The sequence below is a fragment of the Leptopilina heterotoma genome, unplaced genomic scaffold (assembly GCF_015476425.1).
Source record: "Leptopilina heterotoma isolate Lh14 unplaced genomic scaffold, ASM1547642v1 Lhet_227, whole genome shotgun sequence".
NCBI classification, from domain to species: Eukaryota; Metazoa; Arthropoda; class Insecta; order Hymenoptera; family Figitidae; genus Leptopilina; species Leptopilina heterotoma.
The window spans coordinates 471,998-499,331 of NW_025110945.1; the positions used below are offsets into that span (position 1 = coordinate 471,998).

General features: G+C 29.9%; 1 protein-coding gene across 4 annotated transcripts; it reads right to left on the reverse strand.

Annotated features, from left to right (window-relative positions):
- Nucleotides 1-26,195, reverse strand: LOC122502304. 4 transcript variants are annotated; one of them, XM_043612286.1, is made up of 6 exons: nucleotides 25,809-26,195; nucleotides 20,468-20,691; nucleotides 19,539-20,156; nucleotides 18,637-18,896; nucleotides 14,810-14,969; nucleotides 2,598-2,735 (listed from the first exon to the last, which is right to left on the reverse strand). In XM_043612286.1, exons 2-6 carry the CDS (start codon nucleotides 20,679-20,681, stop codon nucleotides 2,731-2,733), a joined length of 1,257 nt encoding a protein of 418 aa, XP_043468221.1. In that variant the 5' UTR covers nucleotides 20,682-20,691; nucleotides 25,809-26,195; the 3' UTR covers nucleotides 2,598-2,730. The 4 variants fall into 4 exon arrangements, with proteins under 4 accessions (XP_043468219.1, XP_043468220.1, XP_043468221.1 ...); XM_043612287.1 differs by lacking the exon at nucleotides 19,539-20,156 and having other exon boundaries at nucleotides 25,809-26,167; XM_043612284.1 differs by lacking the exons at nucleotides 18,637-18,896; nucleotides 19,539-20,156; nucleotides 20,468-20,691 and having other exon boundaries at nucleotides 1-2,735; nucleotides 25,809-26,163.
- Nucleotides 26,196-27,334: the final 1,139 nt, after the last annotated feature.

Consider the following 27,334-nt stretch of genomic DNA (forward strand, 5'->3'; position numbering starts at 1 on the left):
TACTTGAATTAAAGATTTTATTATTCAATTAAAATTTTTACAGTTTTTAATGTAAATCATTAAATCTCAATATTTATAACAATGTCATGTATTTATTCATAGTAATATAACACAATATTAATAAATCATAATCAGTCTTACGTAATTGAGATATTAACTCAATTTTCAGATGAAATTTTATAATTTAAATTTAAACAATTTCAATTTTTTTTAGACAAAGTCCAACGATAAATATTAAAAGAAAAATTCATTAAACAATGTTTCACTTGATATTTAAAATCAGCAGAAATCTGATTGATATGAAATTTGAAATTACAAATTATTGCACACTTAAAACAGTCTTTGCCATAACTAAAATCTAAATTAATCAGTATGCAAGATAAGAAATTAAAAATTAATAAATAATAATTAATAATAATAATAAATCATTTTTAAGAAATTAAAAATTCCAACTTATTGAACACATAAAACAGTCTTTCTCATAACTAAAATTTAAATTAATCAGTATGCAAGATAAGAAATTAATAACTGACAAGCAAGTTTAAGTTCCAACTTATTGATCACATAAAACAGTCCTTCTTATAACTAAAATCTAAATTAATCAGTATGCAACAATGAAGAGACTACATACTCACTCCTATTTAACGGAACAATCATAAATTTTCTCTTTACATTCTTCAAAGGCCACATTTTTAGACTTGATAAATCACTGACTATAAACTCATTTAGAAGAGATGATTCACATGGTTTTGAATATAAGTTGCGAACAGTTTCAAAGTTTTTTCCAATAACAACAATTTCATTGGAATCTACATGATGAGCAATATTTAAAATCAAAATAATATCTTTGTTTAATAAACCGAAGCAACTATCACGTAGTTTTAAAACATCTAATCTAAATTCTCTAATAGTTAATTCATGATATTCAGGCGAAGAGCATCCTTCAAGTAAAGGACCATTACAATGCTGTGAGTTTTCATTGATTTTAATTTCATTTACTTGCGACTTCGTAAGTTTCGCACTGTTTTTCTTAAATTCGGCATATCTTCGTACTAATTGCTCTAAAGGTTTCTCACCTTTTCTCATCCACTTCTTAAGTTGTTGTAAATAATTTTCAAAATCAAATGCACTGAAGTTATCAAGACAGCCTCGTTTTCTAGCATCATCAACTAAATGCAATAACCCGTGCATATTGTAGGAAACGCTGTAACTACCAAATAAAAAAGTAAGACACTTTACAAAGTATGACAATAATTCATTCGCGTAATCCAAGTAATTTGGCCTTTTTACTAATTTTTTTGAGCATAAAATTCGCATAGCAACGTGAAGAGTGTTAAAATGCGTATACAATTTTTGAGGTAAAATACCTTTAAAAATGAAACTGCCAGTATATAAAACAAATTGTCGGTACTCAGTCGCTTTCCAAAATCTTAATTCTTTTAAAGATCGAGGTTTTCTTGAAAATTCTTGTGGAATATATTTCCTCAATTTTTGTAAACGTTTCGAAATTTTGTTTATCTGCCATTTTCTCAATCGAGAAGGCGAGCGAATAACTATCAAAAAGAAAATCAATCTTCTCATACAACCTAAACATACCAAATGCATATAATCATAAGGAATATCATCAATAAGATTAAAATTTGGAATCCGACGTAGACAACAGTAACCTAATTGGTGTTTTTTATGCATTCGATAGCGAATGTTAGCATCAGTTCTTTTTTTATAAACTTTACCTGTATGAGGAAAACAAACTCGATGTCTTCTCCACTTTCCTCGTATAACACATTTTGTACAGCTGTGAAATCCTGTGTGGCCTTTAACGTTTAAAAGAAACGATTTAGCGGGTGCATCACAAATTATGCAATCAATTTTGCAGGTCAAAACATTTTCTCTAAATTTAAAGCCATTAGTGCACAGGTCTTCAACTTCTGTAATAAAATCTTCCAAAAATTCTTCTTCATAAGTCGGTTTTTCATGTCCGTAATAAACACCAATCAGGAAAATGTCTGGAAATGGATGTATAGAAGCTAAAATTGGCCAAAATTGAGCTCTTGAAGATTTTGCTAGTGGAACACCGTCAATGCCTACTTTTAACTTAATATTTGATAATGGCTTGTTGTAATATTTAGTAAGTATTTCTTCAATTCCAGTGCTTAAGCCAAAGTGATAATATACTCCTGGATGAACTGTTTTTATAGCCGCTTTTCCCGTAGGTGTACCCAGCAATGTTCTTGGGTCTTTGGGTATTTGCTGTTGAAAACAATTATGTTCTTTTAATTTGTTTAATAATGGTCTTAGTTGAGAATGTGTTATTCTGTAATCTGTGGCCCATGTTGCTAGAAATGAATTAATATCTTCAGGGTCTTTCTCCTTTTCACAGTTTTCCATATAAACTTCATTCATATCAATTATATCAGGTTCAGTAACGTTTGATGCATTTTCGGAAGAAATAGATATAGAAGCTAGGGATTCTTTTTCCACTTTAATATCATTTTGTAGCGAATAGTTTAAATCATTTACCACTGGGTTTAGAAGGTTATTATCTGAGAATGAATTTTCAGTATCAGTAAAGAATAAATTTTGGGCCTCCGGTGATAATGAATTTTGTACATTCGTTGTATCCGTTGAGTCTGTATGCAAGAAAGAATGTTGAAGCATATGCTGAGTAATTCGATTTCGAAACTGTCGATCTGACAAATCGTAAAGCCTTTTCCTCTTCATTTTGTGACTTTAACCTGGAAAATAATTTTTGTTTTCAAATAGGCAAGTAAGAATAAGCATAAAATATTAAAAATGTAATTATTTAAACTCATGCTCTGTGAAAATACTATCAGGATACAACAAAATTTTTTGATACAGAGTTAAAAAATAAAATGGAACCAGATTGCCGAATCAAAATGTGACTACATTAAAGAAAATTCTGCTTTTCAAGGTAAAAAGATTAATTTTTTCTTAAGGCGTACTTGCATTTGCGAAGAAAAAAATAGGCCCCACTTTAAAACTTTTAAAAAAGTAAAAAAAACGGAAATGGCGTCCTTTTAAAGTCAATTTTTAAGAAATGATGATTTTGATATTTTGAATTTTTGACTTTAAAAGTACCGCATTTTCGTTTTTTTTACTTTTTTTTATTTTATCACATTAGTCCACTAGCTATTAATGTATACTAAAGAATAAATTTTGTTTTTTTTATTTTAGATTGTCAGGAGCGGCTCTAGTGGGGGCACCGCAAACTCTTACAAATTTTAGATAGCCAATTTTTGGGGCCCACTACGAACCGTAAATAACGGTTAAAAAACAAAACAATTTTTTCTTTTTGTAGTTTTTATAATGTACTTTAAGGTGCAAAAATCGTTTTTAATATTTTAAATAAAATTACTGTGAAAAAAAACATTAAAGTGGGGCCTATTTTTTGCCTTCGCAAACGCAAGTACGCCTTAAATATGTTTCCAAGTGTGTTCATAAAGAGTCAGTGAGTAATTCAAAGCGTTTTCAAAGATACAACATTAACGGTGTTGCGCAATTTCAAACAGTGGTCGCCTTTTAAAAATGGCTGCTTGAACGTAAACGTAATTTCAAAAAGATTTTTTTCCCAATTTGAACAATTATTACAAAATAGGGAAAAATACCAGTTATCCTGAAATTTCGTTCTTACATTTGTGCACAAGAAATTGAAAATCCAATATAATACACGACGTCAGGAAGTAAAATGAAAAAATTATATGTGCCCATTAGGTGCTGCTCTGTGGTGGTAATTTTATGTATAGTAGCGCATTTGTTTAACGTTTTCCTATTTTACTTCCTGTCGTTGTAAATCTAAATAAATCTTTTACTTCTTGCGCTCAATTAAAAGATAAAATATTCAGGATATCTTGTATTTTTCCGATTTTGCAATAACTGCCCGAATTGGGAGATAAATCATTTTCAAATCAAGTATACATTTGAGCAGCCATTTTTAAAGGTCGATCACTACGGAACACTATTAACCCCTTCATTGTCACTGACCTCTATAGCGTCACAAAAATGTCGTGCCCGGTATGTCAATGAACGCTATAGCGGCATCGAAAAAAAACATTTAAAAGTTAACGAACATGTCCTGCTGGAAGTAAAGGGATAGAAATCCTATCTCTTTCAATAATTTTTAATCTCTGAGATAGAAAGAGATAAAGTTTCTCTATTTTAGTTTATCCCCATTTTATCACTTCTCATCTCTCTTTCTGTATCAATCTTTTCCAATAAACTTTATCTTATCTCTTTTAATACTTTCAATATGCACATCTATCTCTAATTTCAGCTAAGAACATTCTTATAATTTTTAATAATTTTGATTCTAGAATATAAATAACTTGATTTGGGAAAAATAGGTTATATAAATAGAAGTACGAAAACTCCAAAAATATTTTTTTTAAATAATAAATTCAATTAAAATTGTAATACTTCATAAGGTCTTTAGTATTAATAATAATATTGGTTAATTAATTATTTATATATTAAAAAGGATAAAAATTTGCAGCAAAGAGAAATAAAAAGAGATAAAAGTACATAGGTGTAAAAAGAGATAGAAATTTCGAGATAAAAAGGTATAATATTTTGGGTTTATCTCTTTTTATCCCCAAAATTCTATTTCTCTCTATAATTTTACTTCCAGTAGGGTGGCCAAAAATGCAGACGCGTTAGTTGGTAAAAAATAAAATCATAAAAGAAAATACAACATAAATAAGATTGTGAAATTATAAAGGAAAATTTATAGGAATAAGGACAGTTGACCAAATCCATTTGTTTTATGTTATTATTTTTAATTCGATCTGAAACATATTTATGTATGTTCCACCGAATGTTAATATATGAATGCTATTCATAACTAAAGTATAATACACTGAGAGAATTACGAGACTTCAGACTCCTCAAAAAATTATTAATTGTGGATCTAAAGTGAACCAACGATTTGGGAACTCTTAAGAACTCTTGAGAATATTCGAATAAGAGATAGTTATAGCCTCACTAGCAGAAAAGCACAGAACAACGACTAAAAGAAAGTCTGAAGTATTGTGCGTATCTCAGTGTATAATAAATTAAAATTTTTATTAATTAATATATATTATTGCTGTTATTGTGCTAAAAACCTTTTTTTATATTTGGTATGTAATTAAAAGTATTTATGCAATAATACATTAAGCGCTAGGACTAGAATGTTCCCATCAGCCGAATTAAAGTACTCAAAATATAATCAGGCTTTGCCCGACTACTCTCAAGTCACACATTATTGCATATACAACCTTAATTAATTTGTTAATGCCAAATAAGGTAATCAACAATGCGAGCAAGTCATTAAATTTTTCATAATCTCCATTAATAGAAGAAACTTTGCAACGTTGTTTGAAATATACTTTTCATACTTTTTATAGAACTTGATTTTTTATTTCTATGTGATGTGGGCAGTAAAAAGGGATCTTACTCGATGATTTTTAAGCTAAGGTTATGTATCATTTACGAAACCGATATAAATTACATTAAGATTACATTTTTAATCCGCGGTCCCAAAAACTCTCCAGTTCAAATTGTTAAGCGAATCTAATTGTTATTTGAGCCTACGCGACCAATAAGAGCAGCTACTCACGGGTTGTCTGTCCTAATCGGAATATCTACTTTTAAATTGCGTGGTGGAAACTAAATCTGGCCAATAAGGAGACTGGATTCTTTCCACTTCTACGTAACTCGAAGTTGATATTGCGGTTGAGAAAGACAGCCCGAGCGTAGGTGTTATTATTGCACGCTGCGACACATTTATTCTCTGCTTGCTATGTTAAATACAGTTGGTTAAATTTGATCTTTAAAATTTTTAAAAACTGATGCCGGTCCTTTTTACGGTCCATGTCACGTAAATTACTCTGACAGTAAGAAGGGTAGATACTTTTTAATACCCTTGGGATATTTTAGAGATATAAAAATTTTAAGAAGCTGGTTTATATCTTTAAGATGTTTGTATTACATTTTAAAATAAAGGGTCTGTAAAAATTTATAGATGCTTCTTCTTACTGCCATTTTTGATAAGTAATGAGAAATAATAATGTACGTGTAACAAAGCTGTAGACTTTAGAAAAGTATTTACGTGATTTAATTAATCTCTTCATTGGCACTTTCGTTATTGCTTTCGTGATTGCTCTCATGATTTCTCTCATTCTCATTATTATCAGGGACAAGGTCGTCACTATCGTCACTCTGCTCTTCATGATCTTCTAATTGTTCTTCATCACTTTCAAGGAGATAATCATTTTCTGCATTGGTTGTATTACAGTTTGACCGATTATTTTCAGCATTAAAACGCTGTGGTGCGTGACGTAACCAATCCTTAATTTTTTGAATAATAGAGCTCTCAGTCCAATTCTTATTTTTCTGCAGGGATTCTAAAAAATAGTTACATTTTTGTGCAGATTTCTGTTTGACATTTATATAACATTTAAACCTCTATATTACTCTACGGCAACAATTTAGTAGTATAAGAAAATAGATATCCTGCATTTTTCTGATCGGGCTTTTATATTTTTCGGCAACCATATGCACTGAACGTTTTGCGCGATTAGCATTTCTAAAGTGATTTTTCATGGCTTACATGGAAAACGTAATTTTAGTGGAATTGAAATTTATATGGGTGATTCTCCAGCACACGAAGCGCAGAACTTGATTTTATTCATGTTGTGAAAGAAAAATCACAAAAAAATTTTATATAATATTATTACACTTCCAACGCACGAAGGTTATTTCTATGCTTATAAAAAAACCAATACAGTCAAACCTGGATAAGTGACATTTCAAGGGACCGTGAATTTTTTGTCACTTATAGAGGTTTTTCACTAATAGAGGTTTTCACTTAAGGTAAACGTCCCTATTATGGAACACTTCAAAATTTCGTCCCTGTTATGGAACAGTATTACAAACATTAAAATAAATGCAATTAAAAGTGGTGATAAGAAATTTCTACTTATTTCAAAAAATTATATACGTTATAAGAATGATTATTTCTGTATAGTATTTAGTTTAATAAGAAATGTTTAATTGCATTTTAACTTTGAATTTAAGGTAAGCCAGAATTTTCGTCAGACGACTGTTCCATATTAGGCACACTTATTATTTGCATGTCCCTATTTTTGGAACACACAAGAAATATACAGCTAACATAACCTCAAATCTTTTCAGTATTTTCGCATTAATTTTCTACCTGAAAAATTGGTTTTATAATTATCTATTAAATTAGAATTTGTTAATTGTACTTTATTCTGTATAAATAATATTCAAATTATTGAGATAAGTCAATAGAATTCTAAATACTTATTAAATTAAATAAGTGTTCCATAAATAGGGGCATTCAATATGGAACACCCGTACATACAGGAAATCATCGTTCCATAATGGGTGCAGTGTAGAGTTTCAAAATTTAATTAATATTATTTTTATTTCATGGAAAATAACCATTTTAGAGAATAAAGTGTTCCATAATAGGGACATTTACCTTATGCCGTCTCTAATAGAGGTTTCTCACTTATCCAGGTTTTACTTAGCCAGGTTCGACTGTAGTTACTTTTGTATGTAATATTATCATTTTTCATAATAAAGCAGTTTTAAGGTATTTGTCGCGTAAATTCGTTTTCGTCAGATTTTTTTTAAATTTCACATAACTATTCTTTGGATATTTATCTACAAAATAAGGTCTGTTTAAATGAAATTGACCGTCTGTAAGTCTCAAAAAATGAAATCAAAGTTTCGATTTTTAACATGTACGGTATAGGAAAACCATGTAGGGGAGAGTCTCCAGTTGTGAGACGGGTTTTATTTTTGACCCATAAATTGTAAACGGGTAAACGAAATTGTAAATAAAATACACCGTTCGAAAGGTAACAGAAATACGCAACTTTTATTAAAAGAAAGTATAGTGTTTCGATGAACTCAAAAAATTTTACAATATATTTTCCGAGCACATCGCTTTTTAAAAAAAAAATGTCTCCAGTTGTGAGACACTCATTAAAAATTGAATGAACTAAGGGCTGGGTAGTTTGAAGAAGTTAAATTTTCCAAAAATTCACATCATTTTTAGTCACAGAATGACAAAGCCCGGTCCTGCCGACAGGACGCTTTTTGCTTTAAGAGACTACCTAGCCCAGGTTTATAAATTTAAAGACTCGATATTTACATCATTTGAAAGCTTGTTTCATTACCTTTCCAACGATATATTTAGTTTTATATTTATCTGCTTCCATATTAATTTTATAGAGCAATTTCGAAGGGACTTGCGCCTGAGTCTATACTCAGATATACTGAACAATATTAAAAATGATTTTTTTTTAATTAAACAATTAGATTTCATTCTTTGAACGTTTCTGAAGAGAAAGAGACTTGTCCGGTCAAAAAAATATTGATTTTTTGGGTATTTTACATTAAATTTTCGAAAAAATGTTTTTTTCACTGTTTAGAAACATAGCAAGTTTGAAGGCTTTGAAAAATGGTTTAATATTATTATTTTAAATAGTCAAAAATATTGATTTTTTCGTCTTTTCGTCTACTTTAATCCCAAGGAGTGCCAGAAAAGAAAAGTTGAATTCCCTTTTTTTAAAAGCCTTTTTTTCGGAACGTCCTTCTGACAGGACGGGCGCTTGGACGATTTATCATTAAATACTACAGCTCGTCTGCTTCTTTTGGCGCGAAATTTTAAAGACGGCCATATGCCAAACTTTCGACGTTGCCACGATCGTTTTCCATGCGAGAGGTTATGAATATACATTGAGAACTTCTGTGTGTGAAACTGTACGTGCGCAAAAATTGTTCGGAAACTTGCATTGATAATCGCTCCATGGATAATCGTTTCAGAAGTACAGTCATCGGATACAAACTTTTGAGAGTGACTAGTCCGCACAAATACCTTAAAGTTAAAAACGTCACATTTCGACCTGTCCCCAAAGAATGTTCCAAGAAAAAAGTTAATATTGTTAGTAATATGCATTAATAAACATAATTACTGTTGCCATTTTATTTTTACAAGAAAAAAATTATTTTCAATTTTTTTTACGTTTATGCTTGTCTAAAGTTTTATCTCCTGTTCTGTTTTATCAAGAAACGTTACACTATAAATAAAAACGAAATTTCAATACAATTCTACTTTAGTAAAAGCAAAAATTAACTTCCTTAATTTAATCTATGAAAAATAATCGATTTTCAAATTGATTTATTCAATTTGTTGTCCTACCTGTACGAAAAGTATATTATTTCGATCACTCGGAGCGGAAACAAAGTGTTAATTTGCGCCCTGGAGTAGGATGAGCAGGCGCAAAATACTTGACTGCCCGCTCTTACTTGAAAATGTCAAAACGCATCTTGATAACATAAAAATCAGTTTTTACTCTATTAAAGAACAACTGCTTGTACTATTGAAAAGTATTTACGGCTTGTGCCCTCAATGCCATACTTTCCATGCTGTTAGGACAAAAAATTAAGTCGGTATCATTGGTATCCAAAAATATTTAGTCAAAAAAATTGTGTTCGGAACATAGACGCAAATGTGATTACTACTCAGGCGAGATTTTGGAACCTCGACGACACTTCCGCTCTCTCAACTTCGACTCGGGCGCGAAATTGGGTCCCCTCAATCCCTTAATCTAACAACTATTGCAAGTTTAGTGTTATGGTGCATAAAAAAATACTATACCTAACTTCTCATAAACTATCATAGTAAATTTACCATAAATTATCTATTAAATTTCTATAAATCACAGCGAAAATTTTCATAAATTAACACAAAATACAGACGTTACATTTTTTAGTTGTAATTTGTGGAGACGCATGAATATTTCCCAAATGACAAGTAACCGAACTGTCATTTAACCGAAATGCATGTGACCGACCGTTTATGTAACAGAATTGTCATTTGACCGACCCGTCATGTAACAGAACTGTCATGTGACCGACCCGTCATTTAACCGACCTGTCATTTGACCGAACCGTCATGTAACCGAATTGTCATTTAACCGAATTGTCATGTAACCGACCCGTCATGTAACAGAATTGTCATTTAACCGACCTGTCATGTAACAGAATTGTCATTTGACCGACCCGTCATGTAACAGAACTGCCATTTGACCGACCCGTCATTTAACCGACCTGTCATGTAACCGATTTGTCATGTAACCGAATTGTCATGTAAACGAATTGTCATTTAACCGAATTGTCATTTGACCGACCCGTCATGTAACAGAATTGTCATTTAACCGACCTGACATGTAACAGAATTGTCATTTAACCGACCTGTCATGTAACCGACTTGTCATTTGACCGACCCGTCATGTAACCGAATTGTCAGGTAACCGAATTGTCACTTAACCGACCTGTCATGTAACCGACTTGTCATGTAACCGAATTGTCATGTAACCGAATTGTCATTTGACCGAATTGTCATGTAACCGACTCGTCATGTAACCGAATTGTCATTTGACCGACCCGTCATGTAACAGAATTGTCATTTAACCGACCTGTCATGTTACCGACTTGTCATGTAACCGAATTGTCATTTGACCGACCCGTCATGTAACCGAATTGTCAGGTAACCGAATTGTCACTTAACCGACCTGTCATGTAACCGAATTGTCATGTAACCGAATTATCATTTAACCGAATTGTAATGTAACCGACCCGTCATGTAACAGAATTGTCATTTAACCGACCTGTCATGTAACCGACTTGTCATGTAACCGAATTGTCATTTGACCGACCCGTCATGTAACCGAATTGTCAGGTAACCGAATTGTCACTTAACCGACCTGTCATGTAACCGACTTGTCATGTAACCGAATTGTCATTTGACCGACCCGTCATGTAACCGAATTGTCAGGTAACCGAATTGTCACTTAACCGACCTGTCATGTAACCGACTTGTCATGTAACCGAATTGTCATGTAACTGAATTGTCATGTAACCGAATTATCATTTAACCGAATTGTAATGTAACCGACCCGTCATGTAACAGAATTGTCATTTAACCGACCTGTCATGTATCCGACTTGTCATGTAACCGAATTGTAATTTGACCGACCCGTCATGTAACCGAATTGTCAGGTAACCGAATTGTCACTTAACCGACCTGTCATGTAACCGACTTGTCATGTAACCGAATTGTCATGTAACCGAATTGTCATTTGACCGACCCGTCATGTAACCGAATTGTCAGGTAACCGACTCGACATTTAACAGAACTGTCTTGTAACAACCTATTTCTTGGAAATTTACAGTAATTCAAAGAAATTCATACAAATTTCTATGAAAAGGGTTGTTACAAGACAATTCGGTTAAATGACAATTCGGTTACATGACAATTCGGTTACATGACAATTCGGTTACATGACAAGTCGGTTACATGACAGGTCGGTTAAATAACAATTCTGTTACATGACGGGTTGGTCAAATGACAGGTCGGTTAAATGACGGGTCGGTCAAATGACAGTTCTGTTACATGACGGGTCGATCAAATGACAATTCTGTTACATGACAGGTCGGTTAAATGACAATTCGGTTACATGACGGGTCGATCAAATGACAGATCGGTTAAATGACGGGTCGGTCAAATGACAGTTCTGTTACATGATGGGTCGGTCAAATGACAATTCTGTTACATGACAGGTCGGTTACATGCATTTCGGTTAAATGACAGTTCGGTTACTTGTCATTTGGGAAATATTCATGCGTCTCTTAATTTCCAGAAATTACCAAAATAATTTTTAATTGAGTTTCATGCTATAATAATTTTATAAATTACAGCAAAAATTTTTATAACTTATCAAAGGAAAACACCTTTTTACGTCAATAGCTCTTGTTTACAACAAAGTAATTTAATTTTTCAGCAATAATTACTAGGAAATCTTTTTGGATAAATGCTTTTTTAACTGCGAACAATTAATACCACTTATCTTTAAAATAGTATATTGTCGGTTGGGTGCAGTAAGTTGTTAATTCGGACAAGTCGTGAGAAGCGTGCCGTTTCAAAAAACACGTGAGAAACCTGCCACTTCATCTGCGATTTGAAAAACATGCCAACTCAGAATTGATGTTCATTTTTTTTATTTTAGGTACAAGAAAGAAGTTGTCTATCAAATAATAAATAATCAACAAATTAATTCAATAAATTAGTAAAAATATTCCTTTTTTAAAGAAAAATAACAATTATGCATAATGCAACTAAAAAAATAATTTTTGTACAACTTTATAATCTTTGCTTCAAATTTTTCTGTACTGTCAAATGTCAACCTAAAATAAAAAATATGAACGTCAATTCTGAGTTGGCATGTTTTCCAAATCGCAGCTGAAGTGGCAGGTTTCTCACGTGTTTTTTGAAACGGCACTTTTTTCACGACTAGTCTGAATTGGCACCTTTCTGCCCCCAACCGACGATATTAAGCAACAAGAGATTAAGTCAGCCATTTCTTTACGGTGATTTTTTTGACAAACATTATCGTAATGAAATTGGCTGCCTTTATCCTCGTGTTACTTACGATATTTTTAATCCCAAATGCACAAAAGTGTCGATTTCAGATAGAAGACGACAGGGAGTATAAGTCATGCATTTGTTCGACTTGTATGAAAATGACAGCCGTTTTCTCCTATGGGCAAGAAAAAATGCATGTGAACAGCTGATTTTCTGTCCCATGGGAGAACACGGCCGCCATTTTCATGCGGTCGAAGAAATGAATGACTTTCCTCTCTGTCGTCTGCTATCAGAAAGACCCATTTTTGTGCATGTGGGATAAAAAATATATTTATAATTATCGTTACGATAATTTTTTTTTAATTTCATAAACCAAATCCTGCGCCACGCAAAGAATCACCCATATGTTAATTTTTTTAAACAAGATACAGAAATGGAAGTATCTTGTTGATGGGTATAATTTTAAGAGAAAATCATTTCAGGCAGGAGAATAATCTTTTATTTATACTTTTCTTTTAAATTAATACAACCTAATAACAACTCAATTTTTGTGTGAAAAATGTGTATTTTTATAAACTAAACCTCCTTCCGTCATTTTATGCGTTGTTATTGTATTTTCTCCTGCAGAGGTGCTCATATGATTATGCGCCTAGACTGAATGGAACGCCTTAATGCAAAAACCACACGTACGAATTTCAATGAGCTACACATGGAGAATAGACTACAAAAGACCAAACTAATGTATTTGACATAAAACACTTTTGCGTCTGGAGTTAATTAATTAATTAAATTCTTTAATTTTTCGCCTATAGCGTATGTATCGGTCGTGTAAGTTATAAATAATATATAATAACCAAACTTAACTTGTAAGCACTTTGTTTTTCTGAACATATTGTATACATTTTATTTTTATTTGTAAATTAAAAGTAATATTTATTATTCTTCTGCAATTTAAAATTTTATTATTTTATTTAATTAAAACTTTAAATGCAAAAATATAAATTTTATGTCATAATTTACCTGACCGATTCATGCAAAAGTTATCGGTTTTATTGTACGAACATACCAGTTTGGACAGTATAGTCTATCCTTCATGGGGCTACATTTGGTTCTTGCATCAAAGGGTTTAATTGTTTCCGAAAAGTATCAAAAACATGCAGATCTGTCTTCTTACGCTACTATATGACTCCAATAAGCTCAATTTTACACTCAAAAAATCTACATTGAATTTTAACTGATCATCCATAGTAAATCCTAATCTAATAAGATTAATAAGGATTCTTAATCATTTTAATTATGTTTTTTAGATTAATTTAACAAATCAAAACATTGTAAAAAGAACCTGCATTAACTATAGACAAATGACTAGGACATTTAATGACTTTAAAAAATGTTATAATTGTGCACGCGTCTGCTTTCGTGATTTATCGTAATTAAAAAAAGATTTTTTTATTATTCGTGTTTACTTTTCTTATAAAATGGGATATCCTACGGACATCTTAGTCATATTGCAAAATTAGGATATCCTCCAGATATCTGAGGACACCCCTAGGATATTTTACGGATATTATAAAGTATTAGCTTGTTGTTAGGGAGTAAACTTTATTTTTATCCCACATGCACAAAAATGGCGCTTTTAGATAGCTGACGACAGGGAGTAAAGTCACTCATTTGTTCGACCATATGAAAATGGCCACCTTTTTTCCATGGGCAAAAAACAGTTGGTCCCATGTGTTCTTTTTGCCCATGAGAAAAAAAGGCCACCATTTTCATACAAGTCGAACAAGTGAATGACTTTTACTCCCTGTCGTCTGCTATTTGAAATCGACACTTTTGTGCATTAGGAATAAAAAATATCGTAAGTAACATGGGAATAAAGGCAGCCAATTTGTTTACGATGATTTTTGTGACATGAGTGGAGGTCTCGGGGTGCCCTCGACCTCCACTCGTGTCACAAAAATCACCGTAAACAAATGGCTGCCTTTATACCCTTGTTGCTTAATATACTATTTTTGCTGGTTACATTAACTAACTTTTCTAGTGACTGCAACAATATGATTGAATCTTATGTCTTTAACTAAAGACGGCTTTGGTTGGATGGCAGGATAATTTAAATAAATTTTTATTAATCAGTGATTAGTGAATGTATTAAATTATCCGGCCATCCCCACCAATGGTTGTCTACTCCAATTTTACTTTTAAAATCGTAAGTTTTGAATTAAAATTTGGTCAACTGGAATGGGAGTTTGATATTTTAAGTTGAAAGCGATAAGGAAATAAACAGTTGCTGATTTCTCGCAATTATTGGCATTATTAAAAGATTAAAACAACATTTAAAAATGTAAAACTTACCCAAAATCACTTTAGTTACTTCCAACGAAGAGAATCTGTATTTTCCTTTACACCCTAACCAACTAAATTGAGCTGCAACCTCATTACAAAAAACTTTTCGCAACATTGAATAGACAGCATCCTTAACATTTTTCCCTCCAATTTTGTTAAGATAAGAAAGCTGAAAAAAGTAATATTGATTCATTTAATTTCTTGTTATTTTTTCAAAATATATAATTAGGCAATGGCTATGTTACGTTTTTCTGTAGTGGATTATGGAGAGCGACCTCCATAAAGCACTGTAAAATATTTATTGAATAGTTCACCATGCTTTAACAGCAAAAGACATTATTTAGTTTAACATTTTTCTAAGCGGAGTGAACTCAACAATCTACCACCAGATAACGTGAGATAGGCTTTGCCTCATTCTAAAACCAAGTTTTCTAGCCCGTTAAGTCTCCCTACACTACTTCGTAAAAAAATTTAGAATTTTATTTTGAACTTATTAGTGTGAAAAACATTAAACCGTTTTGCTTAAAATTGTTTTTTTAAAGTCCTGTGCGCAGCGTAACTTAAAATATACTAAACAAATCGTTTTAAAATTTTGCACACTACTTCTTTTTATAATTCCCCAGCTTAAGAAAAGAGGTTATAAGAACTATTTTTTAATAATGGCTAATTTTGCGATAGTAAATTAGTCGTAAATTTAGCTAATTATGGATTTTATAAAATAAAAATGCAGTTAAATAAATGTTTATTAAACAGGCTAAATATAATTTTAAATTTTACTTAAATCAAATTTTGTTGAATAAATATTCGATTATGTTTAAATTGGACTATTAGTAAATATACTTGAATAACATTTTACAAAGTGTCAAATGTAAACATAAAAATTCTGAAATATCGTAAATAGAAGAAAAAATTCTACTTTTATCAGTCACTGATAAGATCGGCTTTATAGAAAAGAAATTTTATTAACTTTGGTAGATGGTCCGGGTCTATACCAAGAGCTCAACAACTAAATTTTAAAGGTAGTAGCATCTCCAATCAACTCCAGACAGGGTACCCAAACTCGAATAAATTTTTACGATCCTGGATGTTTACATTTTTGAAAGATAAAGATCGCGTTTATCGAGAAAGGCACAGCACAAAGCTCTGTTCTCCATTGACGATCCAGTGTTTGGATCAATTTTCCATATTTTTGTCTCTTATAAGAGAAAATTGAACACTTTTTCTTATAAAAACATAAGTTTCCTTTATTATCTCGATTGGACGTTTTCGAGTAAGAGAGCTTAACAACATCTTTACAGAATCGGAAACTTTAGGTGTAAAATAAGATAAAAAGATCTCAATTGAAGACCTAATTTTTAACCCTAACGATAAGACGGTTAGAAAGCTGGGAGGCTATATGTACTGAGACAATCGAATAATTTAAACTTAACGACTATAGAAACAGAAAGTATATCTCAAGTGGTAGGGATGAGTAAAATAGTGACTGAAGGCAAGCTTACGTACCTTACGCAGAAGGCGAGAAGAGTGAGAAAAGGGGGACTTAGATACACTGAGAAAGCTGTGCTTTTCGGACATGCCTTCACAGGTAGAAGATTCACTTCTACCTGTGTCAAAACAGTCAAGTTATATGTACCTTCTAGTTTTAGACTTCTTGCTGTATTGCATGGAAATGGCAACATTCAGCGCCTCAACTATTAACACATAAACTAAATTAATTATTATTAGTTAGCAAAAATAGTTGGTATATAAGATTGTGTGCTCTAACAGTTGTCAAAGCCTAAACCCAGTGAGCAAAAAACCATCATTGTTTTAAAAACATTCCAAAAACGTTTTTAGAACGTTTCATGTCTGCTAAATAACGTCCCAAAAACGTTATATGGTTCTAAAACGTTTTAAAAGCAATGGAACGTTTTTGGAACGTTTTTAAAACAATGATGGTTTTTTGCCCACTGGGAAGTCATTAAAAAAGAAAGAAAAAAATTCCAGGTTAATGATGATTGGTTAGATCCAACAGAATGTTATTGATATTGGAAAAAAAATTGATAATCTACCTCAATTTTTTACGTAATACTCAATGTGTATGCTAAGACTGGATTATGTTGCTTTGTAAACAAAATTATGCTTTTTAATCCTTTCACAAATCGCAATTTTTTTGTTAAAAATAGTACATTGTATGGCAAGGACGGAAAGTTGGTTATTCCTGGTCGGGTTCGAATCGTACGAGGTTAGAATTGCCAATTCTGCCCGAGTTGCACACGATGTTTTTTGTCCAGTTGCACGATAAACAAGATACTACATACTTATATGTATTAAGTATTGAATATTTGAAACATTTTTATTAATCCTAAGGCAAATTCGAACAGTTATACTTTATAAATTGATTAATACACAGAAGAAGTTAGTTAAATTAGTTGCGTGTAGTTTTGAAAATGGTGATATTTTAAAACTTATTTATAATATATAATAATTTAACACACTCTAGTGTTATTTTAACACACTTCAGTGATATTTTAACAATAAATGCAGTACACTCAAATCTCGCTATAACGACCTTCTCTATAGCGAACAAAATTTCATTTCGATTACCCCTACTATTTATAAACAAATGTACATTCTGTTGGTTTAAATTTGGTTAAAATCACTTTTATTTATGTCATAATTAGCATAAAAAGTTACTTCTTATTTGAAATTATATCAATGAGTTGAGCATCTTCAAAATTTTAACTTATATAAATTTTCTGTAAATTGTAAACACTAAAAAATGAATGAAGAATCTTAAAAGTGGGGATTTTTCTTTTCTCCTCTTGCGTTCGTAAAAGAGGGAGACTTGACTCCCAAACTTCTCGTTATAGCGAGATTCGAGTGTATTAAAATCACACAGAGTCGGTTAAAAATGTGTGATTTTGCACACCACATTTGATTTTTAAATAGCACTCCATTTCTGTGCAAAATTCTGTATAAAACTTACTTTTAAAACATCGAAAAATATTTTGTTTCATAAATCACATGTAGAATATGTGTAGCATATGTGGGCAAAGAGAATTTGAAAGGTGTGTTTCTGAAAACTGTGTTTTTAAACTGGCGACCACGATATCTTAAAAACGGCTTGATCAATAAAAAGTTCAAGTTGTTTCTTTTTAGTACAAAAAAATAGACAAAAAAAACGTATTTTAAATTTCAAAGCTGCGTAAAAAATTTAATTTGTAATGTTTTGAAATAATCCTAGTTTATGCGATAGCCGCATCTTCATAGATTGAAATGCTTTTTGATTTTAGTTTAGTCAATTAGTCAGTATCTTAGTTAGTTCTTAGTTTTCATGGTTCTTAAAAATAAAATCCTAAAAAACTCTTAAAAACTAAAAAATAACCTATATAATAAAGTGAAAGTATTTTTAATTAATAGTATTTTTTAATATTTCTAAAGCAGTGTTAGTAGTCGGGCGGCAAAAGCTTATTTTTCGCTCGCTATGCATGAACGGAAAGTCGAGTTTATCCCGCTTGTTGGACAGAAAATACTTTCTTATGTTAATATTAACAATGCACATTCCATAAATCTAATGATAAAAGAACCTTATGACCAAAAAAAATCGATTTTTAGAATTAGACGCGGTCACCTATGCTTTTATAAGAATAATAAATACAAAACACCTATACAAACTTTAAAAATATAAAACTTGTCATTTTTTTACTTAAACCTATTATATTTAAGTAAATATTTGTAAGTAAGTGCCTTCTTGTATAATAAATTTAATTAAAGCCCATTTTAAAATACTATATTCTTACATTTAGGTTATGTATATTTCAACCTTTTTTGCAAATATAAAACGCTCTACTTACAACATCCTGATAGAACTCCTCTGCAACGAGGTCTGTTTCTAGTTTAGCTAATTCACTGAGATCTTTAAGTGGAAAAGTTTTTTTCAATTTCATCATCTTGTCCGAATTCAATGTTCCTGTTCCATTAACAAATTTTTCTTGTATTAAATTTTTAATTTCATTTTTGTCTTTCTCAATATCCTCAAGGCGTTCACTAACAGTTGCTAGTAGAAACTTAATTTCGGTCAATGACCTCATCACAGACTTACGAAAAAGTCGATCTATAATGACACAATATTTAAAAAGTTATTAAAGATATGTCCTGCTTATATTTTCCATCAAAAAAGAAGCAATTTTCATTCAGTAAATTAAATCAATTACATATATATAGTGTAATAGGGAATCAATGATACACTATATCGTATGCTATAAAAAATGCTGTAGTTATAGCTATAGTTAACTATTATTTATTAATTTAACATTAAATTCAATAATAAATTAATTTAATTCATGAAATGGTACATTTAAAGAAAAAAGTTTTCAGATTACAAGAAATAGATTCAATAACTTTAAACGGTTGACATTTACATAAGACAATGGGTGAACTTTTCAGAAAAATACAATAATAAAGTAATAATTTCACATGAAAAGATTTTTAAATAAATTTATAAGAACAGCAAAATCAAAACACAACCCAAAGTAATATGTACACTTTTATAATAATAATATAATAGGTATATTTAATAATATAATGTGCAAATTTAGTTTAAATCGTTTTAAAGTAATGCATAAAAATCAACTTTTCGGTACACTTTTATAACTAGTTATTTCAGTTTTATAGGAAGCTAAATGATCATGAAATGAACTTCTTGTTTCTTTGATTGTAAAATATAAAAGAAATTTTCAATTTAAAATATGTTCACCTTCAATATTTTGGTTTTCAAACAACTGTTGTTGTGGTGCAATATATTGATTAGAACCAAGTGATGTTGAAATGTTAGCAGTTGGTAACATCTGGGAGAGTGATGGAATAGTATTCGAAATAATTGATTTCTGAGCATAAGTTGAATCTAAGTTTTTGTTTGCAGGCTTTGTTTGCAATGGTAACAAACTTTTTGTAGTTGAGTTTCCAGGAAATGAATTCTTAAACATCGGTCTGGTAGGGAAATCAGTCGTTTCTCGCGAATGTATTGACGAATTTTTTGCAAAGCTTCCTTGATCTTTTCTATTTTGCGAGTATAAGAGCAACGAAACTTTTTGAGATTTTACAATGGAAGGCTTTTTTGGGTTTTTTGGTTGATTAAATTCTGGACATGAAGGTAAATTATTCTTTTTGCTTTCTTCAATACTTGAAACTTTGAAAGGCGTAAGTGACTTGCTTTTTAATTCTTTCGTTTTAGGATTTTTTTTATATTCAAAATCGCTGTCAGAATGTGTTTTCAATTTCTTAATTTTTCTATTAGATTTAGCCTCAGGGTCTGTACTAACTTCAGATTCATTTTCATATGATCTTAACTTGTCCATAGCTCTTTGAAAAGTATCTATAAAAAACCATTGAACATAATATTGACACATATAAAAAATATATTTTTATGGAAATATTCAATTTATTCGAACTTCACGAAAGTCAAATTTTGTTATGATTTTAAGATTTAATTATGTACATAATTAAATGACACAAGAGATAATGATTATGATTTAGAATCTATAAGAAAATTTTAGAATGGGTTTTTGAAATCATGTCCTAGAATTTAACTTTGAGTTCATAGACACCTTAAGTGTGCATTGTATTAGAAAAAGTGGATTGTGTTCAAAGGGTTATTATAAATAAATTAATAAAATCTTTATTTACTTGCAGAACTTATTTCTGATTTGAATTCAATTTCTGCCCATTTCGAAGTTGGTTTAATTTCACACTCTACAGCTTTGTAGTAAGCGTTCATATTTGTTAAATTAGGCCAGAAGATACTTTTTCCGCTGCCAGAAATCCAGACACGAGGAACAACCTGTGGTCCATCATCAAAATCCAGCACCAAAAATTTCTTTTCATTGCTAGGATTAGACATTTTCCCAACACTGGAAAAGAAAACACGTTGATGTAATAGTAAATTTCAGTTACATCAACTAAAGTGAAATCTGTAGCTAAAAGCATGAAGTAATGTAAAGAAAAAAATCTTCTGTGCATTTTTCTGCTTGGTTTGGTTACACTTTTCTGGTACATAACATTCTATATCTATTAAACGCTTAATGCTCTTAAGCGCCTCTGTAAATCAACCAAGGAATTAATGTTTCATAAACGCGTGATTTTGTATACCTCACGTAAAAAATATTATCTTAATGGTATTGCAATTTATATATAATATAATTTTTTTAAACAAGATAAATAAAGTGTTTTGTTATTCAGTGTAATTTCAATACGAATTTAAGAAGCAATTACATTACAGGTAAAAAATGAAATGGTTTGAAAAATGTGTTTTTATAACTTCAAAATATTACGAATGCATTGATAACTATAAACGTAATATTTTTTATAATAAATTATAATTGTATAATAGAAGGAGAAATTAAATCTTTAGAGAAGCACATTTATACAGTCAAGAAAAAATATTAATCAATAATGTTTTTATTGTATGTTAGTGATGATGCTCTTTCAGTTATCAATTTTCATGATATTTACACAACACATTGTTAATAATAATAACACTATTTTCTGGTGTTGATAACTTAAGAACAAAAAATATAACTTCATTCCGTTAATTTTATTCTCAGTGTACGAATACTTTCCCCTGCAGAGGCGCTCATTTGACTAAGCGACCAGGCTCAATTGTTTCCAGAAAAGTGTGTCCATATCGAAAACAGTCGGATCCGACTTATGTCGTATGTTACTTTTCCTACAAAGGTCGCTTTTGTTGACCTAACTGGAAATTAGCGTTAAATTATTAATATTCCTTTTTTCTCAGTGTAGAAGAAATACAAAATCCATCTTCATAAATAGCAATTTAAAACTTAATACCTAATAATATTATAAGTAATTTGACTAAAGAAATGAATAATTTTCTTATATGACACATTATAATATTCAAATTTTGTTTCTTGGAGAATATAGAAAGTGATAATAGGTAATGAACTTCTTGATAAACATCTTTCTTAGAATCAATTATTTTTAAAAATTTTTCAAGTGTAGTTTATAAATCAATTTTTTTATTTAAATAAATAAAATAAATCGCTATTTTTATTTTTAACAAAAAATTCAAATTTTGTATTTACTGAAATATTATCTTTACACTTTAAAATAATTAGTGGAGTGTAGACGAGGTTGGACCACTGTCAAAATAGGCCACTACTTTTTGTTATATTCCATTATTGGATAATTAAACGTGGTGTTTTTTATGACCTCAGTACAAAAAAATCTCAAAAAAACTTCTGTGCTTCATGTGAAAAACCATTAATAAAATATTTTAAAAAATCATGAAATCGTCAAGGCAAGCATGCAGAAGTATTTTTGGATTCTTGATAACAAAAAAAATAAAGTGAAAAATCGAGTCCGGAAACATATCTCGTTTTGGTTAGAACAATTCGACAATGATGCATTTTGTCAAGGTCAGATCACCATTTATAATACATGAATTTGACACATACTTTTTTAATAAATATACAAAAAAACTCTTTCCATGTTGTAATCAATAAAGGATACATTTCTCGCAACGCTATTAATGTTTTTTTATTTTTTAATGGTAATACCCTTTGAATTTTAAACATGGTCCGACCCTGACTGCAAGGGCCAACCTGGACTACAAAATTTTTTTTTGAAAACTTTATAACTTTTTCTTTTTAAAACCAATCAATTTACTTTGTACAGAACAAATATTCCTATTAAACAGGACTATCCAACAATATACTTCAATTGACCAAATTCATTTTTAAAAAAAGTTAGGGTGTTATAAACATAAGTCAAAAGGTGGTCCGACCTTGACTATACTCCCATATTATATAATACAAAGCTTAGCAATTGACATATATGTATAAAGTTTTAATTTCACCAATAATTCGAGAACAGTTTAAAAATTATATTTATATTATGGCAAATGTTTAACAAATTCTAAAATAAAACGCTAACAATTATAAGATTTTACTAAAAATATGGATTTACTAAATATTAAGTTATTTTAATGGGTTACACCACTTTGAAATTTTCAAGAAATTGAAATTTTTTTTGCTTAATTTACTCTTTATGGAAACCAAAAAGATATGTCATTAGTTATATATCAATATATGAAGTGAAAAGACAATTTTCAAACTGTTCAAGCAGGGTCCCGCGCTAACGTTTACGTTGTAATGAAAACTTTAAACGTGTTTTTCTCAAAACTGTATTTTAAAAATCGGTGGACACTAACTGACACAATTTTTTTAGATAGATAGATTTTAAACTGCAGAAATAAATGTTTTTTTATTTTTTGGTCTAGCTCAAATCTGGACCGAGTTATAGTGTCCACTGCACGGCCATACATTTTATAAGTACTCCGACAAATCATCTGCCAGACCGACATTTTTGAAAAAAAAAATTTTTTATATTTTTTGTAGTTTAACAGTAGTATAAATACCCTTCTATATTTTATATTAAAAAAAATTCTATTGTTAAGAAAATGATTGAAAATGCGTATTTTTTGATCGACAGATTCGTATAATTACGTCCACTTTTTGAAACAGTACCCTAAATTGTCACTTGACGCTTTTTCTGATTGACAAAAATCAGAAACTTCCTGTTTTACTGTACGTTTAATCAAAATGTAGCAGCGTTTTTGGTTGAACAAAAAAATATACATTGTTTTTTTATATTCAAGCACAAAACAAGGGTAATACATAATTATAGGAAAATGGTTGCTGAACACAATTATACACTTGCCAACGTAATTTTTGAATCTCTTACAATTCTCGACTAAATAGCATAGTAGACCGACGTAAGACTACTCTGGAGTACCAATATATTACATAAAACTTTATTTTTTAAAATATTTTTATTTTTAAAATTAATTCAAGGGGAGAAACCACATTAGACGTCTGAAAAATTGATTTTTTCTTTTTTGCATAAATTGTTAGTTAAGGAATTAAAAAATAGGCTGAAATAGTTTTTAGAGTAAAATTCGACGTCCTTGCTGTATTGGTGATGAACGGAATAGCCGATTAAAGTGTAATCACTTTAAAAAAAATTTTGTTCTAAGTATCAATTTTTTGATACTTTTTTTTCTAATGCGTTTTTCTCAAAACATGATTTTTGAAATTGCCGTGCAGTGTAGCTCAAAAAGTTATTGATCGATTTTAAAATGAAAAATTGGAAATTGTTCGTTATTAAATGTATTATTAAGGAAACTCAACAATATGGTGGAAATGTTTTATTTCATTCAAAAAAATTCTTACCTTAAAAAAATTCGCGAAAAACGACTAAAACACAGTGTTCTAATGTGGTTTGCCCCCTTAAAAAACTTAAAATTCTTAAGTAAAGTTAATGTTTTGAGGATATGTTACGGGCCGGTAAAGTTCCAATGGTTTTAATTTACTTTTATAGTTGTATGATAAAAAATTGAGACAAAAATGTATAAAAACGATGCACTAGAATCTTCATTACTTATTATGAAATATCATTTTTTAAAAATATTTAATTTGTCTCATGTATAAAATAGCCCCCAAAATATTATCGCAATGAAATTGACAACACATACTTTGCACAGTTTAAGACACACTTTTAAAATCTAAGACATTTGGTATAATTTTTACGAGCTTTGCAAATCACCAACACAAATGTTTCGTTTTTAATTTTATGAATTTTTTCTGTTCATAACTTGCAAAGAATTTAAAAATAACAATTTGAGCTCTCTGTTTTCCTGTCATTGAACACTGTTTGCAAAAAAAATTAAACGCAAACCATTTAATTATAGATTTTATTTCAAATTTAATCCAATTATTTTCCAAATTTTCAATTAGTTTCAGTTCAGTTTTTCGAGTATTTAAACAACTTTTAAAGATTTAAGTACAATTTTTAAAAATTAAATTTTTTAAAACTCATAATTTATGTTAAAATAATATTAAAGTACTTATTGTGGTTTTTTACACAAGAAATAAAATTTTAAATAACTTCACTGTACAATCTTGTAAAATTTAGTTATTTCTAAATAGTAAATCAGCAGTTCTTCCAAAATTCAATTACTTTTCAGAATTTTTAATTAAAAATATCTTTATACTTTTACATCAAGTTTTTAAACATTTCTATTTACAAAACATTATTAATATTATTATTTATAAAAATTCCTACTATAAATCTTCTAATAATCAATCATTTTTTTTAATTTTAACAGAAATTCGATTTAAAACAATTCTTATCAGATAGTTCTAATAAAGTAGTTTAAATGAAATTCTCTTATTAAAAATAATTTTACAGAAATCAAAGGAAATTTAAATCTCCTAAAATTTGATTAGAGTAAATAAATTTGTATTAAGAAAGTTAAATTTTATTAACAATATTTGTATGTAATAATGAAACAAGATAATAGGTTATTCATAAATTTATAATTATTTTGAAGATAATAAGTATTAATTTTTTGTTTCAAATCTAGAAAAAAAGTATCCAAATAATATGAAATTATAAAAAAGTAATAAAGAGTAGGTTTTAGTAAATAAATGAGAATCCTGATGTTTAATAAACTAAATATTATTATTAATAATAATAATAATAATAAATTTAATAAAATAGAGACAAAAAAAAATTCCATTACAGGAAGCGCTCATTAAAAAAGGATATTTAATATAATTATGTAATTATATAAGTAGTAATATAAATTTTATCAATAAACATATTTTACTCTTGAAGTTTGAAGAATATTCATTTAATAAACACAAAATATTTATACTACATATATATACATTATATGTAAAAATGCAATCAATTAATCAAGGAGTATCAAAAAATTAATATAAAACAAAATAACAAATAAGCATATTTGCTTAAATTGAATCTGTCAAATAAATTTATCACAAGCTAATAAATTTTTTATTTAAATTTTGAAAATAAAGTAAAAATATTTTTTTTTAATATGGAGGTTTTTCATGAAAAAAGAAAATGTCATAAAACAAATTTGAAGGATAAATTGTATTATTTCACGAATTAAATTTAATAATCTATAAAACAGGAAAATACATACCTGGCAGTAAGCAATTTGCTTCCTTTCGATGTTTTGTAGATTTAATAAACACACAAAATTAAACTAAATTAAAAGAAGGAACTACAGGAACGTTTTCCAGCTTAAATGACAAAAGCGACAAAAGCGTCACTTTTTCATTTGTTTTTACTTCTCCTGCTACCGCTACACAAGATAGAAATTGTCTTTTTTTCTTCTCTTTTGTCTTTATTTTGTGGCTTCGAAAATTATAAAAATCGAATATTATATAGTCAAATACATTTTTTCCTTCTTATAATTCTTAAATAACTGGTCAACTGTTCTATCACATGGTTAGTTCCACAAGTGGAATAGGGTGTTCACATTCACTTTCTGTACGTTCTAAAAGTACGAAACATGGTTGGTTGGATTAGAGGAATTGTGAATTATGATTGGCTAAAACTCTAAATTGACATTTCGTGCTGTTTTCACGAGATAGACGGAGATAGACAGAGCGTGAAAACAAAGCACGAGACTGTAAATTTAGAGTAGCCAATAAAAATTTGCAATTCCCCTAATTCAACCAACCACGTTTCGGATTTTCAGAGCGCTCAGAGAGCAAATGTCGGAAGCACCCCCAGTCACAACACAGACTTTTAAGGCCTTTCTCCAATACGATCCTAAGGCTGTGTCTACATGCTTGCGTTTTAACGCACGTTTTTTCGTTTTCATATACTTCTATCCTTCTTACACTCTTTGCTCAACGCAAACCCAACGATAGGGCTCAAGAATTTAAGTCGGTTCCACACTTGATGTCGGCGTTGTAACCGAGGCATTGATAAGGTTACAGCTTTCACTTTCAAATATTTACGCTTGTAACATGGCCTAGTTAAAAAACGCAACGTAAAAATAAGCTGCCATGCAAAGATGTGTACTTAACAGAGATGGGTAAAAGTTATTTTCTGGAGGTTTTCTACGTGTAATAGGTACATAAATTATTGTAACCAAGACAATCGCAACATAACCTCTTTTTGTAATTTACTTTCTGGTCTATTGTTAGTAAATAATTAGAAATTAAGAAATAAACTATTTTAATATTATTAAATAATTGAGAATTTTCAGTCGAGCTAGTAGTAGTAGAAATTTTATTAAAGAATAGATAATTAATTTTTGCCAATTTCAGATTTAATATTTAAAAATTATTATAAATTTATCATTCAGTGATATAGATCTTCACAAATTTTAGTTAGTTAAAATACTAATCATTCTACAATAAACAATGTCTGATTATTTGTTATTAACATAATAACAAATAACAAGTTATATGTTACAAGTTTGCGTTGCGTTTTTAACTAGTCAATAAGTGCAAATAGAGTAAACTTATATCGGTATCTCTCTCACACTCATGGTCTAGTTACAAAACGCAACGCACAACGCTGTCATGGGACTCCAGCCTTAAGCTGCTTCTACAACAACTTTTTTTTCATCGACATGAGCGTGAAAACGATGCGCGCGCAACTTTTTTGCATGGTTTTAACAGTGCATCTTGTTCGTGTCGATGAAAAAAAGTT

Coding starts and splice junctions, on each gene's coding strand:
- LOC122502304 (XM_043612284.1), bottom strand. CDS start 2,721: ATGAAGAGGAAAAGGCTTTACGATTTGTCAGATCGACAGTTTCGAAAT.